Source organism: Colobus angolensis, unplaced genomic scaffold, assembly GCF_000951035.1.
Source record: "Colobus angolensis palliatus isolate OR3802 unplaced genomic scaffold, Cang.pa_1.0 Scaffold67, whole genome shotgun sequence".
NCBI lineage: Eukaryota > Metazoa > Chordata > Mammalia > Primates > Cercopithecidae > Colobus > Colobus angolensis.
The window spans coordinates 6,647,118-6,663,099 of NW_012120376.1; the positions used below are offsets into that span (position 1 = coordinate 6,647,118).

At 48.2% G+C, this 15,982-nt stretch overlaps 1 protein-coding gene across 2 annotated transcripts in view; it reads left to right on the plus strand.

The window, feature by feature from the left end:
• The window catches only part of MYO1A (myosin IA), a 22,484-nt gene continuing 6,502 nt past the window's right edge, over positions 1–15,982 (plus strand). The window contains exons 1-23 of one of the 2 annotated variants that reach the window (XM_011926069.1): positions 1–47; positions 659–879; positions 2,408–2,541; positions 2,647–2,762; positions 3,029–3,123; positions 3,343–3,447; positions 3,643–3,689; positions 3,826–3,889; positions 4,093–4,191; positions 6,528–6,631; positions 6,734–6,881; positions 7,371–7,489; positions 7,571–7,657; positions 9,206–9,271; positions 9,414–9,518; positions 11,431–11,493; positions 11,696–11,896; positions 12,067–12,293; positions 12,636–12,836; positions 13,064–13,157; positions 13,601–13,750; positions 13,852–13,920; positions 14,311–14,385. In XM_011926069.1, coding sequence (XP_011781459.1) covers positions 2,428–2,541; positions 2,647–2,762; positions 3,029–3,123; positions 3,343–3,447; positions 3,643–3,689; positions 3,826–3,889; positions 4,093–4,191; positions 6,528–6,631; positions 6,734–6,881; positions 7,371–7,489; positions 7,571–7,657; positions 9,206–9,271; positions 9,414–9,518; positions 11,431–11,493; positions 11,696–11,896; positions 12,067–12,293; positions 12,636–12,836; positions 13,064–13,157; positions 13,601–13,750; positions 13,852–13,920; positions 14,311–14,385 — 2,349 coding nt within the window. In that variant the 5' untranslated portion in view covers positions 1–47; positions 659–879; positions 2,408–2,427. Of the gene's footprint in view, positions 48–658; positions 880–2,407; positions 2,542–2,646; positions 2,763–2,919; positions 3,124–3,342; positions 3,448–3,642; positions 3,690–3,825; positions 3,890–4,092; positions 4,192–6,527; positions 6,632–6,733; positions 6,882–7,370; positions 7,490–7,570; positions 7,658–9,205; positions 9,272–9,413; positions 9,519–11,430; positions 11,494–11,695; positions 11,897–12,066; positions 12,294–12,635; positions 12,837–13,063; positions 13,158–13,600; positions 13,751–13,851; positions 13,921–14,310; positions 14,386–15,982 lie in introns of those variants that run through there. The other variant, XM_011926070.1, reaches the window with a different exon arrangement.

Genomic DNA, 15,982 nt, shown 5'->3' on the forward strand with positions numbered 1-15,982 from the left:
AATGATGGGGGAGTTCAGTGAAACTGGGACATCTATACACATGTGAGGTATTACTATTAATCACTTTAATCTTTGGGTCCCTATGATGGGGTCTGATTCATGGGGGAAGGGAAGTGGAGAAGAATTTGGGGATTTTGTCTGCTTAGCTCTCCAAGTAATCTCATTAACATCCCCTGACTCCCAATAAGATAGGAAGATTAGGTATGAGGGAGGTACTGTTTTTTTGCTAGGAAGACACTCTTTGTAAAGACGTGTCTCGCCATGTTGCCCAGGCTGGTCTCGAACTCCTGGGTTCAAGTGATCCTCCCGCCTTGACCTCCCAAAGTGCTGGGAGTACAGGCATGAGCAACCACACTTGGCCCTACCTGTCCTTGACAAAATTCCTGGCTTCTCTTTGAGAAATATTTTCCTTGGCTATAAATTCCATTCTTCCAGCTTTCGTTTCCAAATTTGGGAGACAATGGAGCAAGAACCCTCCTTTAGTTAAGCCTCTCAGCTAATGCCAGCCAGATACCCTTTCCTACCTAGAGGGAGCTTGAGTGTCTCCCTCTGGGGCTTCAGGCCTGTGAAGGGTTAAGTGAGCCACACCCTCAGCAGGAGCAGTCTGGACTTTGTGCTGATCAGCCATCTCCGGCCTCTCCTGGTTTGACTGGCACAGGGAGCCTGGGCTGGAAGAGGCAGCAAAAGGGAAGATCAGAAGAGTGGACACTGGAAAGAGGAGGCCAGCCTCTTTCCCAGCTTCCCTGCACCATGGACAGCTCCCATTAAACCACCTCTCCAACCCGGGGCCGGGACTTCTATGCTCCATTCCTGTCAAATTGAGATTTCATCCACCATTCTCCAAAGGACAGTGAAGTTATACCCTAGTTCCAGTGTTGGGTGAGTCCTGCCTTGACCTGTCACTGCTTCTCTTTAACACCTTGGGGTGCCCCATCAGGGGCCTGTTGTCTTTTGCCCTTCACCACCCTCAACCAGTCACATTCCCACTCCCTTCAAATCCAAATCCAAAGAAGATGCCTGCTCCCAACCCACCTTCTGCTTCTCACCCTTCCCTGCCAAGTTAAAAGACTTAGCTTTTTGTAAAATCTAGAAAATACAAAAATAGTATCTACTTCGTGGGGATATTGTAAGCACCAAATGAATTAGTGTATTTACAGTGCTTAGAGCCCTGCCCAGTTCATGGTAAATGCTGCATGATTCCTAGAGACTGCTATTATTGATATTTTTATTACTTCCTCAGTTGTGTCCTTCTGAGAAGTGACAAGTGCTCTCTTTTCCTAGAGCTTGGGGAAAGCCAAGTGAAGGGAGAAGGAAGCCTGTGCCCCTTCTTGCCCCACTTCCATTCCTGCTTCCTCCCCTCTCTGACCTGGGTTCAGAGATGCAATAGCATAGGAGGATGTGTCTCTTTCATTCCTGTTTGGGAGTGGCATTGACCATTGTACTAATAATTCTGTCCTGTGCCTGGCCACTCTGCTTACTCAGTCTCACAGGAAAGACTGAGGAGGGCCGGGTTTCCTCCTTAGGGAACACCTGCCATGTGCCTACTGCGTGGGGGCCAAGCCCCACCACCCTCCCTGTAGTTCCAACTCTGCTCCTCCTTGCCCACTCCCCCAAGAAGCTGGGTGTGTCCATCTGGGGCAAAGTCCATGCCAGAAGCTTATAGGAGTGGGTGTAAAAGCTGGAGATGGAAAAATAAAGACAGACATGTAACACATCCAGAGGTCCTGACAACTGCCTGTTTGTTGTGGAAGCAAACCCCACTTTCATTTTCTTTGGGAAATTCCAGTCTCTTATGGAGGAACTCCTGCCTCTGTCTTCTATAATTCTGCCTTGTCCTGTTCCCATTTTAAAAATGAAGCTCACTGTAGCAGTGACAGGGGAGGAGACACATTTGGAAGAACTTCTGAAATGGGTATGGGTAGGTTGGGTGTCTTTAGTAGGGGCTGTGAGAAGTAAAGTGTTGAGAAGAAGCACTGAGGGGAGATGGGGAGTCTGGACCCTGGCCAGGGCCCAGTGCAGGAGAGAGGGCTTTCTGTACTTGGCGGCAGCACAAGTCTTCACTTAGACTTTCCTCCTCAGCCCTCTCTCCTTCAGTCACAACTCCGCTTCCCCAGTTGTAGCCCACTGGGTGCCTGCCTTCCCTGGTGGTCAGAGGCAGGTGTTTCTGTCCCACCCCTGCCCCACCCCTACCAACTGTAACCCAGAGGATCCCCCCCACCTCCTGCTGAGAGTTTCAGCCTCCCTTAGCTTGGGCTGGTCCAGAGGCCTCTCCTAGGTTGGGGGCTCTCTTTAGGGCCAGGGTAGGAAGAGAGGAAGGCTCTTTTGGTCCTTCTGCCATCCTCCCCTCAAACAGTTATTGGTCCCTAAAGCTGAGTGGACATCAGCAAACTGTGCCTCTTATCCCCAGGATCAGTGGCCCCTCTGGACATGCCTCTCCTGGATGGTTCTGTGGGGGTGGAGGATCTTGTCCTCCTGGAACCCTTGGTGGAGGAGTCACTGCTCCAGAATCTGCAGCTTCGCTATGAAAGCAAGGAGATTTATGTGAGTGTCATATGGGTGCCTCTGGCTGTGGATATGTGGCTGGAGAGGTCACAGGCTCCCACCTCACCCTCCAGCTCATTCCCTTTACCTTCTTCCTGGCTCCAGACCTACATTGGGAATGTGGTGATCTCGGTGAATCCCTATCAGCAGCTTCCCATCTATGGGCCAGAGTTCATTGCCAAATATCGAGACTATACTTTCTATGAGCTGAAGCCCCATATGTGAGTAGGGGGACCAAGGGAAGACTGACAGGCCCCAGCTTCTTGACACTAAGTCATCCTAATTTCCTTTGTCCCTTCCCCTGAAGGGGCTTCTCCAGCTGCCCCTTCCTTCCCTGGCCTTCTGGAGGCCCCTTCCAAGGCCTGTCACATCTTGCCCAGTCTGCTCCAAGTAGAGAGAGTGGATGAACCTGCGTGCTGGAGATTGAATGAAAGATGGTGTCTTGAACTGGTTCCACAATAGTCATTGCCCACTTCCTCCCCACAAGCTACGCACTGGCAAATGTGGCATACCAGTCACTGAGGGACAGGGACCGAGACCAGTGTATCCTCATCACAGGCGAGAGTGGATCGGGCAAGACTGGTGAGGCCCCTGGCTAGGGGAACACATGGAGTCACCTCTGGAACTCCCTCCTTGTCTCTTTCCAAGCCAGACTTAGACCTGAACCTTCACCCCACAGAACTTCCTTCCCACTTTATCTGACTCCAAGGGGTGGTGAGGCGCTGGGGTGAGGGAAGTTAAGGACGTGGGGGGATGGGCTAGTCCTGGGTAGGGACCCACGAGAGTGTTTCTCCTGCACAGAGGCCAGCAAGCTGGTGATGTCTTATGTGGCTGCCATCTGTGGGAAAGGAGAGCAGGTGAACTCTGTGAAGGAGCAGCTGCTGCAATCTAATCCAGTGCTGGAGGGTGAGAATTCTGCTCTCTGCCCTTTCCACCCTCCACCTAACCTCCAGAATCACTAAGCCCTAGACCCTCTTTCTCAGTGCTGCAAAATCACTTCTCTTGTTCAGCCCCAAAAAATCCAAGATTGTCATGAGGACTGGAAGCTCTTTCTCCTTTCCCTTCTCTAGAGTTTCACTTCTCCCCTCCTCATCTTTGTAGCTTTTGGCAATGCCAAGACCATTCGCAACAACAATTCCTCCCGATTTGTGAGTAAATGTCTCCCCACCTGGGAGGAGATGATGTGGGGGCTTGAGAGGGAGGAATGTGGCACAGACCCCTCCCGGGCAGGGTGGTGAGAAGAGGAAGAAGCTAAGTCTTTCTCTCTCTGGTCTCTCTCTGAAGGGAAAATACATGGATATTGAATTTGATTTCAAGGGATCCCCCCTCGGTGGTGTCATCACAAACTGTATGTGTCCCCCCAATTCTACTCACCTGTCTTCCACTTGCCTCACATGGCCCTTTCTGCTAATCTGTTCCTGTAGAAAGGCAGAATGTTAAATGTCAAGGGGACTTCCCAACCACTAGGAATGCCAGCGATGGGGGCAGAGTTAGAGGGAAGCTACGGCATCTCCCAGGCCCTCAGGATGTTATTTTCTAATTCTCTGCCAGATCTGCTTGAGAAATCCCGAGTAGTGAAGCAGCTCAAAGGAGAAAGGAACTTCCACATCTTCTATCAGCTGCTGGCTGGAGCAGATGCACAGCTGCTGAGTATGTGCTTGCATGGGGAAAGTGTTCTCATGAGTGACACATGGCAAAGTCCCCAACCTCCATTCAGTCCCAGAACCCCTGTTACCTCTGGGCCCCTGCAGCCCTCTTTCCTTGAACCTCCCAGGTTTTCCTTGCTGCATTTCCCATTCTGAGCCTCACCCACTCATTGTTGGGAATAAATTCCCTTACCCCTGTGTTATCTTTCTTTTCTGGGGTTTTATTGCTAGGGATATGCCTTCTTGCCTCTTCACTGTTCTTGTTCCTCTTTCCTGCCTGGGTTCTGCTTTTCCTGAGCTGGCTTCAAATATGAAACACTTGTCTCCATCTACTTTCCTTCCTACCTTCAACTTAAGGGGATTTACTTAAAGCAGGGAAGCAGGCAGAATGTTGTAAGTGTTCAGGAACTTTCAGTGAGCTCCAGTTGAAGCTGTCCTGGGTCTACATTTGCCTTACCTAGGACCCTGTTCCTGATTTTCTTTTCATTCATTCATTCATTCATTCATTCATTCATTCAACATCTCTTGAACACCTATGATCGAATATTACGCTAGCCTCTAGGGATACAGATTTGAGTAAGAAATGACCCTGTCCTCGAAGAACTTATAGTCTTCTAGGGATAACAGGTGTGTGAGCAGATCCATTGTAATATGGTGTGATCGGGGCCGTCAGGCCTGTGCAGCTGGCTATAAGAGCAGAAGACCTACAGCCCCTTGGCTTGGTCTGGGGAAGGGTCCATTACAGCCTGGATGCTCTACTGGCCTGAAGTGGCTCTGGGTGGGCATCACTGGAGGGTCTGGTGGACTTTAAGCCTACTGGAGTTTGCCTCCCATTCTCCCCTCTGGCTGTGAACACCGTGGGTGTCTGGCCCCCAAGAATGTCTCTTTGGTTTCTGGTGATTCTATGCTAGACCTGTGCTATCTCCTTTTTCACTCTTGGAGATCTCTGTGATCTTCAGGAACCCCTGCAGATCTCATGCTCATTCCTGCCTTAATAGTTTTGGTTGTGTTCAACTTGTCTGCATCATGGGCATTAGTGTCTTGTTCTGGTTGGTCTGTCACCTGTTGGTTTAAATCAACTCTAGATGAGGTCTCCCAGGTATCATCATCCCCAGACTTTCTGACTCATTCTCTCTCCAGATATCCCTCCTTAGCAGGCTCTTGTTTCAAAATTTGTGTGCCAGGGGAGCTACCATTAGATTATAGTTTGAGGGATGCTCCCTGATTCTCAGATCATTTGCATACCAGATAATTGACATCCCTCAAACTCCATGATTAACCCAATCCCTCCCATCCTAGGGAAACAGCTTTGATAATTCACTTGATTCGTTTATTAAAAAGAGAAAAGTTCCTGCATGCCAGAAAGGCACACAGAATATGGAGATGAGAAACACAGTCCCAACACACAAGTTGCTCATTTGTGGGAGAGACAGAAAAAAACAAAACCTAGCCCATATGCTATGGGCTGGGATATATATTCACCAATGGGGAATGCAAGAGAGTCATTTGGCTCAGTGCCTCAGCATCAGAGAAAACTTTTCAGAAGAGGTGTCAGGGTCGGGGAACATGCTACCTGCCACTTTATTGGTATTTGGTGTTCAAACAATGAATGAGCAACCCAGGCCAACAGTTGAAGCTGGGGGCAGGCAGGAGATATGAGCTTACCCTTCTACCCTTTCCTTCACCCTCCAGAGGCACCTGCGTAGGATGGAAGGGTTGCTTCTTTATTTTTATTATTTAGAACCCTGAGGGTAGGGAGAAGAGTAAAATGAGGGTTTTGTTTCATAAAAGTTGGGGGAAAACCCAACCAATATGAGCATCAAAACCCTAAACACTACTTAAAAGTATACTTAAAATTTTAGTTTATCAGGCCGAGTGCAGTGACTCATGCCTGTAATCCCAGCACTTTGAGAGGCTGAGGCGGGTAGAGTCCAGGAGTTGAGACCAGCCTGGTCAACATGGAGAAACCCCATCTCTACTAAAAATACCAAAATTAGCCAGGCGTGGTGGCACTCACCTGTAGTCCCAGCTACACAGGAGGCTGAGGCATGAGAATCACTTGAACCTGGCAAGTGGAGCTTGCAGTGAGCTGAGATCGCACTACTGCCCTCCAGCCTGTGTGACGGAGTGAGACCCTGTCTCAACAACAACAAAAAATTAGTCTATCATCACAGGAATTAATGATCCCAAATCAAACGAGGCAGGGGAAGAACCCAAAACAAAAATGACTCCTTTGAATAAATGAATGAATCCATTAGGGCAAGGGCTGTGAGGTGTCAAGGCTGGAGGGCTCCAGAGAGCCTGGGTACTAACCCTCTTCCCCAACACTGGCCCTCCCAGAGGCCCTGAAGCTCGAGCGGGATACAACTGGCTATGCCTATCTGAATCAGGAAGTATCCAGAGTGGATGGCTTGGACGACGCCTCCAGCTTCAGGGCTGTACAGGTGGGTGCCCAGGGTGGGGCAGGCTTGGGCCTTTAGGTCATCCTCTATTCTCATTGGACTGGCACCAATAGTTCAGCTTTTGATTTCTGCTTTCTGCCTAAGAGTGCAATGGCAGTGATTGGGTTCTCGGAGGAGGAGATTCAACAAGTGCTAGAGGTGACATCCATGGTGCTAAAGCTGGGGAATGTGTTGGTAGCTGATGAGTTCCAGGCCAATGGGACACCAGCAAGTGGCATCCGTGATGGAAGAGGTCTGCATCCTAGCCTACTGGAGCCCCTACCCAGATCCTTAATCTCCTACTGCAAGTTGTGTCCTTCTACCATCTCTAGCATAATTGATCTCACCCTGATGCAGTCCCACTCAGCCCACTCCCGAGTTCTCCCCTAAACAGACTCACTGAGAGATGAAGCATATGGGAATGAGCTTTTAATTTGATGTATCTAGGTCTGGAAATTCTCTGAGTCTGAGTTGATCCTTCTGCAGAATGGGGATAATCACACCTAATTCAGGAGATTCTCATATTAAAGTAGATGATACATGCAAAATGCCCAGATCCCCTTTCTCCTGCCCCCCAACTCCCTGAGATTCCTCCAGGGCCATGTTCTGGGTTGGCTGCAATGACTTCTCCAGTGAGACCCCAGGACACCAGTCTCTCAGGCAGTTTCACTTATCAGATCGCACTCCCTCCCCTGAGAGAAAACTGCCTCTAAGGACATGCTGTACTTTCTTATTACCCCAGGTGTTCGGGAGATTGGGGAGACTGTGGGCTTGAATTCAGAAGAACTAGAGAGAGCTTTGTGCTCGAGGACCATGGAAACAGCCAAGGAAAAGGTGGTCACTACACTGAATGTCATGCAGGTAAGGGGCTCACTGGAATGGAGGGGGTTGATTTGACTTTGTTCTGTGATGCCACCCTAACCAGCTGGGCCTCACCCACAGGCTCAGTATGCTCGGGATGCCCTGGCTAAGAATGTCTACAGCCGCCTCTTCGACTGGATAGTGAATCGAATCAATGAGAGCATCAAGGCAAGTGGCCGCTCTCCTTTCTCCATGCTTTCCTGTCTGCCTCACCTTCTTGCCCTGTCACCAGCCCTATACCTTGGTTTCTGAGATGAGCAGAGTAGGGAGGATGATGGGAGGGTACAGTTCCTTCCAACAGTGTGCTGTCATGGAAACATCACTGGCTTTTGAGTTAGACAATCTGGATCTATCATCTACTTACTTAATTGAAAGTCATGTGGACTTTCAATATCACAAAGATTCTGGGCCTCAGTGTCCTGATTTGGAAACGCCCACTAAGAAACACTAATATGCTGGGCGTGGCGGCCCATGCCTGTAATCCCAGGACTTTGGGAGGCCGAGGTGGGAGGATCGCTTGAGCTCAGTAGTTCAAGATCAGCCTGGGCAATATAGTGAGACCCCAACTCTATATTTTATGAAAAAAAGTAAATTAAATAAAAAACTATTTAAGAAACACTAATGCATGCCTACCTGCTTCACAGGGTTTAATGAGAATCAGATAAATTATGTAAATAGTTACCATATGATACCACAATTCCCACTCCTAGGTATATACCCAAGAGAACTGAAATTAGATGTCCTCAGCTAAAATTTGTACACAAATGTTCATAGAAGCCTTATTTGTAATAGCCAAAAAGTAGAAACAGCCCAACGGTCCATTAGCTGATGAAGAGATAAACAAAATGTGGTGTATCTGTACAAAAGAATGTTATTTGTCCATAAAAAGAATGAAGTACTGATACACGCTTCAAGATTGATAAGCCTTGAAAACATTATGCTGAGTGACAGAAACTTGTCACAAAAGACCACATTTTGTTTGATTCAATTCGTATGAAATGTCCAGAATAGGCAAATTCATAGAGATGGGAAGTAGATCAATGACTGCCAAGGGCTGGGGGAGATAGGGGTATGGGGAGTGACTAATAATGGGTATAGGATTTCTTTTGCGGGGTGATGAAAATGTTCTGAAATTAGGTAGTGGTGATGGTTGTACAACCTATTGAATATACTAAAAAGCCACTGAATTGTATGTGGTATGTGAATTATATTCAGTAAAGTTGTTATTAACAAATTATCCACATGGAAGTGCCATCTATTTAGAAGCTATTACTGAAAGGTAGTAGAATAAGAAGGGATTTGAGTATAGGCTTGAGTAAGTACCTATCCTTCTGAAATTTGACTTTTTCATCTGTAAAATGGGAATAAAAGCACCTTATAAGATTATGATAAATAAAGACATGGAACCTTTTGTAAAATGCTCTACAAATATAAGAGATGGTTATTGTCCTGAGAGGTTTTATTGTCTTTCTACCTGGTACCATTGTAGCACCATCCTGGAATCTATCTGTATCTTCCTTTTCCTTCTTTCCTCCCTCTTTGCTTGTTCTCTAGTGTATGGAGGAGGGAGAGTAAAATCACAACAATTCCTTTCCAGTTTGGCAAAGCTCTTTCTAGTTCTGTTTACCCCCTACTCCAACCCCATCCGCTCCAGAAGGACCTGGCGTGGTGTGCAGAGGGACCCTGTCCTCATATTTATCTTTCTGTCCTCTTCAGGTCGGCATCGGGGAAAAGAAGAAGGTAATGGGAGTCCTTGATATCTACGGTTTTGAGATATTAGAGGTGAGAGTGCCTCACCTCAGAACCCTGCTCCCCTAGGATTAGAGGTGGACAGGCTCACAGGGGGGATGTGAAGCGGGGAGGTAGGGCTGAGAGGGAGAAAGAGTCTTGGAGTGAGCTCTCTAACCTGTGCTCCCTCTCTCAGGATAATAGCTTTGAGCAATTTGTGATCAACTACTGCAATGAGAAGCTGCAGCAGGTGTTCATAGAGATGACCCTGAAAGAAGAGCAAGAGGAATATAAGAGAGAAGTAAACTAAGTCTTTTCTACTTTCCCCTCTTAAACAACTTCTAGGCATATGCCAGAGCTTCCTTTCTTCTTGATCACAATTTCCTCTAAGTCATCCCCAGATGGGAACACAGAGGACAAAATGTTTCCCTTGCAGAGTAGATCATTCCAGCATTACCAACTAGCCCTAATCCTCTGCTCTCCATTCTGCATTTCCTTGGCCTCCCAGGGTGCACGTGTGGAAAGTCCTGACAAGAGGGAAGTGACAGCTGTGCTTGGCCTATGGCAGACTGTGAGCCAAATATAAAAAGGACATTTCTCCTGGGCTTGGCCCAACCACATCTCTTTCTGTGCCCTTCTCTAACATCTCAGAGTCCTTGGTCTCCCCCGGGCCCTAGCTACAGTTGCTGTCCTTTCTTGTAACACCATGATCCCAGACTTCCTTACCAAAAATGCCACATGGCTCCAATTTCTATGGCTAGGTGTTAGAAAAGCTCTCTGACTGAGCTCATTCCCTTCAAAGTGTGAATGGCTGAGAGTCTCACTCATCAAAACCCTCCCAGGGATGTTCCCTTGTGAGCTCTCAGGAATCATTTGTAACAGAATTTCAGGCAATGTGGTCACAATGTGTGAAAAAGTTTTTTCAGTTGTTTTGTATGTTTTAATTTTAACGATTTAAATGATCAAATACATAATACATTCCCATGCTTCAAAATTCAAAAAGCTTAGAAAATATATAAGAAAACGTTCCCTCCTACTTCTGCCCCTAGCCTCCTAGTTCTCCTCCCCAATCAGAGGCAACCAACATGGGCCTCCTTCCAGAAGTCTCTTACACATATGCAAGCAAATTTGTAAATATATTTCCCCATAAAATCTATACAAATGGCAGTAAATACACTCTGTTCTGTACCTTGTCGTCATCACATAACAAGATCTTTCCATATCAGTATGTAAGGATGCTTTTTTACAACAACATAGTATTTTAAGGATATCATAATTCCTTTAACTGGTTGGGGAAGGTATATGGGGGATGAAGTGGGAGGGTAACTTAATTTAATTCTGCTTTCTCTAAAGACCTGTGATAGAGGGAGGAAAGAAAGACCTATGCTTCCCAGCCATACTTGAGAATGTCCCAGCCTGGAGCATCTGACCCTTGGGTGGGGTCAGGAACTGTCCTGTCTGTAGACCTGATGCCCAGCAAGTCCCCAAAGTAGAGAACAATTATCTTTGGGTCTTCTGCTTTTGCACCATTCTTGCTTTTCAAAACATTATATAGTCTAAAAGTCTCATGTAGATAAAGTGGTTCCTAAAGGGTGGTCCTGGACCAGCAGCATCAAAATCACTTGGAAACATGTTGGAAATACAGATTCCAGGCGCACATCCCAGACCTGTTGAATCAGAAACTTGGGGAGTGGGACCCAGCAATCTGTATTTTAACAGCCCTCCAGGTGATTGTGATGCACACTGAAGTTTGAGAATCACGGATGTAGATCTTTGAAGATGTATCAAATTAGCCTTGTTGTTTGATGATAAACTCTCACTCACGTGCTGTGATTTTAAAGAGCACAGAGTAGTGTGGCCACTGTTCCACATACACATGGATCCTTCCCCACTCCCACACGGGAAATCTCTATCCTAATCTTCACTCAACATGTTACACTTCCCTCTCCACCCTACACCACCTACAGGGATCTCTGCATTGTCTCACCCTCTGTCACAGCTGCTCCAGTTCCTTCTGTGTGTCTGTCTACCCACCCCACAAATTCTCCACCAACCTTGGAGGGATGGGGGCATAAATAGAAATCATACCAAGGACCCCTCTGAATTATGGGACTTTCTGATGTCCTTTGTTGGGTGGGTGAAAGGCTAGATCTGGTGAGGTCTCTGGAGGCTTGTCTTGGACCTATTCCCTGTAATTTGTTTCCCCTGACCAGGGCATACCGTGGACAAAGGTGGACTACTTTGATAATGGCATCATTTGTAACCTCATTGAGCATGTGAGTTATCATTCTCTTATCTGTGGGACTTCCCCTTCCAGACTGCCTGAACATCCTTTCCCTGTCTCTCTCCCTGACTCCCCACTTGGTAGGGACAGTAAAGAAGGCAGAAGATAAGAGTAGAGAAAGGGGGCAGCAGTGAGAACGTGGACATCTTGGAGGACCAGATTTAGGTTGGGCTTCTTTTGTTCCCCTGGCCCAGAATCAGCGAGGTATCCTGGCCATGTTGGATGAGGAATGCCTGCGGCCTGGGGTGGTCAGTGACTCCACTTTCCTAGCAAAGCTGAACCAGCTCTTCTCCAAGCATGGCCACTATGAGAGCAAAGTCACCCAGAATGCCCAGCATCAATATGACCACACCATGGGCCTCAGCTGCTTCCGCATCTGCCACTATGCGGGCAAGGTGAAATGGCAGGGCTGGAGGGCAGAGATTAGGGCCCAAGCCCAGGCTGAAGGCAATGGGGGAGGAACCCAGGGAAGGTGAGAGTCTGGAATACTTCACAATGAGACTGGGAGGGCCAAGTGCTGGGACAAGGTTGTGGGGTCTCCAAACCGATAGCTGCTCCTTTACAGGTGACATACAATGTGACCAACTTTATTGACAAGAATAATGACCTACTCTTCCGAGACCTGTCACAGGCCATGTGGAAGGCCCAGCACCCCCTCCTTCGGTCCTTGTTTCCTGAGGGCAATCCTAAGCAGGCATCTCTCAAACGCCCCCCGACTGCTGGGGCCCAGTTCAAGAGTTCTGTGGCCATCCTCATGAAGAACCTGTATTCCAAGAACCCCAACTACATCAGGTGACATGCTGGCGTGCAGGGGAACATGCTACATATGTGATGGCATGTGCAGGGTCCATGCGCTATACAACATGTCCGTGTGGGGGTGCTTCTGGAATAAGGATATCAGAGGTCCTTTCCTCACAGAAAACAGTCAGATAAGGAGCTGAGAATCCCACAGTGAGAGAGCATCAGATTCAGTAGGGAATACATAGAAGCAAGTGAAACTGGGGAGGCCAGTGTGTCTACTTTCTTTGAAAATTTTCAATGAAGTGGACTGTGTGCAGCATAGGGGAACATGATGGGTTACACTGTCAATGGTGTCAGCCCCTGAAGCCTGTGCCTTACGCTGCCTCCCACCAGGTGCATAAAGCCCAATGAGCATCAGCAGCGAGGTCAGTTCTCTTCAGACCTGGTGGCAACCCAGGCTCGGTACCTGGGACTGCTGGAGAATGTGCGGGTGCGACGGGCAGGCTATGCCCACCGCCAGGGTTACGGGCCCTTCCTGGAGAGGTACCGATTGCTGAGCCGGAGCACCTGGCCTCACTGGAATGGGGGAGACCGGTAAGACCCCATGGGGAGACTGGGCATCAGGAAAGAGCAGTACAGAAAGCATCTCTGGAGGAAGAGACCTGGAGGTGCAGTGCACATCTGCTGAAGCTGGGTGAATGGATACTTGGAAGAATGAATTGAATGATCACTTCTTGGAGGCTGAAAGGATTGGGGGAAAGGTGGAAGAGGACTCTCTCCTGAGATACCCCTCTGCAGCTTTCTGTCATCTGCTTCCATAGGGAAGGTGTGGAGAAGGTCCTGGGGGAGCTGAGCATGTCCTCGGGGGAGCTGGCCTTTGGCAAGACAAAGATATTCATTAGAAGCCCAAAGACTGTGAGTTAGAGAGTGCACTTGCATTTGGTGAGGGTGGAAGGTGGAAGAGTGAAAGCCCACTTGAGAAAGGCTGGAGGGAGAGGGAGCATGTATAACCTGGAATGGATAGTAGATGGGAAGCTTCCTGTCTATAGGAACCGTATCCCCGGGAACTGAACTCTTGGGTTCCTACACTGCCCTGAGCCTGGGGAGCTCAGTGCTGCAAGGCTCTAAGTGCCTCTGCCTGAGGCAGAGCCCTTGAGGGTCAGAGTGATCAACGTCTGGCTACAAAGTTAGAGTTCAGTAGATACTTGTTTACTGAATGAATAAATGAACGAACTAAGAAGACAAAGGAATGATCAAATAAGGCCTATTTGGGAAGCCTCAGTACTGTGGGGTATAGGAGAGGACAGCACTGTTCCCCTGAGCCAGTCTGTCTGTCACACCCTTCCACCTCTCCACAGCTTTTCTACCTCGAAGAACAGAGGCGCCTGAGACTCCAGCAGCTGGCCACACTCATACAGAAGATTTACCGAGGCTGGCGCTGCCGCACCCACTACCAGCTGATGCGAAAGAGTCAGATCCTCATCTCTGCTTGGTTTCGGGGAAACATGGTATGGTCACCCCCAAAATCCCACTGTGTTCACTCTAATAGGGAGGATGGAAGGTGGCTCAGGAGGTGATGTTTTTCTAACAACTCCCATGTTTTCTACAGCAAAAGAAACACTATGGGAAGATAAAGGCATCCGTGTTATTGATCCAGGCTTTTGTGAGAGGGTGGAAGGTAATGGAGAGTGGAAGAGAGGTTTCCTCACATTGTTCCTCCTGGATTGTGCCACCTGCTGGCTAGAGCAGCAGAGAGCTAGTCCTGCCTGCACCCAGGCTGTACTTCTGTGTATCAGTCCATCCATGTGTGGGTGGGTATCTGGGAGTGAGAGGCCTATAGGGGAGACCTGTGTAGGTGTCTGGGTGTGTAGATGCCTAACTTGGCAGCAGAACTTTGCCTTCTGCTCTAAGTGTCCTCACTGCCAACTTGTCTGACTTTACTTCCTCCTTCCAGCTACAGTCTCAGCTCTTTATCTTACTCAGGTCTTTGTGTGGTTAAAAAATAGTAGAACTTCTTCTAGAATCTGCCTGTCTTCACTTTGGCTACTTTCTTGTACTTTTCTGCCAGGCCCGAAAGAATTATCGCAAATATTTCCGGTCAGAGGCTGCCCTCACCTTGGCAGATTTCATCTACAAGAGCATGGTAAGTGGTAGGGGTTAGGGTGGATGTTAGGGATGGAGCAGGGAGGCACAGGTTTGGGAGAGGGGTTTGAGGAGAGGCAACCCAAAGCTTTCCCCCAAGAGTTTCCTCAGTCTGCATGTAGTTAAGTCCTAGGAGAAGAGGGCAGCTACCTGCAGGGACCAGGCCCCAGTGCCTTGTACTCAGGGGCAGAATCAGATAGCATTTTGGCATGAGTGGACACTCCAGGCAACCTTGTGGCAGGAAGGGGTCTCAGCACACCTATCGTCTGGTCTACGGTCAAATAGGCTTGTGAAGAGCTTGGGGCTGGATGTTTAACAACAGTTGAAGAGGCTAAGCCTCATTGAAGAGTAGAGTGATCTGCACATTAACTAGCCCAACCTCCCAAGATACATTTTACGGTTGGGGTGAAAGTGGGGGAATTGTGTCTTCCTTCTACTTCCTCTGAAACTATTGTTGGCAAGTCAGAAAGTAAATCTCAGGAAGGACCTATCCTAATTCTGGAGGACGTGGGTCAGGCTGTGTGGGAAGACCCACCTGGAAGGCCTACACATTCAAACTTACAGGCAGTTCCCAGGGGGAGAAAAACAGGGACAGAGAAGAGTAACTTCTGGAGACATCAGTCAGATAGCAATAGTGCTTCTGAGAAGTGTCAGGGAGGAAACCAGGGAGGGAGAAGTACTTCCAGTGAAACCTTGGGAAAGGCCAGAGAGAAGGAGGAAGAGCATGAGATCTTGCACAGAGGCTGGAGCAAATTGTAACTGACCTCTGCTGATTGGGTTTTTGACCATAGTTAGGACCCTGACTGTGCTCATTCAGACATAAGACATGTTTGCTTGCAGCCCCTCTTTGTTGTTTGAGAGTCTGGATCCCTCAGCTCAAGAGAGGAATGGGGGCTCTGAAGCTCTGGGCCTCTTTTTTGCCTTCCTGAGACTTCGTTTGCTTGTTCTCTTCCCCTCCCCAGGGAATTTCCATCTTCCAGGTCTCTTCAGTTGCCTGATCACCTCTTGTGCTGGTGCCAGAGTATTTGCCTTCCCACCATACATGCTTCTTGCTACACACCTGAGACTTGTAATCTGATTTAGCTGTTACCTCCTGACTGCCATTCTTCCTCCTTTTCTTTCATCTGTATATTGTCAGGCAGCTACTAATTGTCAACCCAGAAGCTGCTGGGTTTAGACCAGGGTCTCAATAAATCACACCCCCATAGAAGCCTGCGGCCACTGGGCGCTGACCCCCCCAGTGTTTCTGACTATTCCAGTTTGCCACTGCCTTGACTGTAACTAATGCTAGTATTATCATTTGTTATTTATTTATTTATTTATTTACTTTTTGAGACAGAGTTTCACTCTTGTTGCCCAGGCTGGAGTACAATGGTGTGATCTTGGTTCACTGCAACCTCCACCTCCCAGGTTCAAGCGATTATCCTGCCTCAGCCTCCCAAGCTGGGATTACAGGCATGCACCACCATGCCCAGCTAATTTTTGTATTTTTAGTAGAGACAGAGTTTCATCATGTTGGCCAGGCTAGTCTTGAACTCCTGACCTCAAGTGATCTGCCTGTCTTGACCTCCCAAAGTGCTAGGATTACAGGTGTGAGC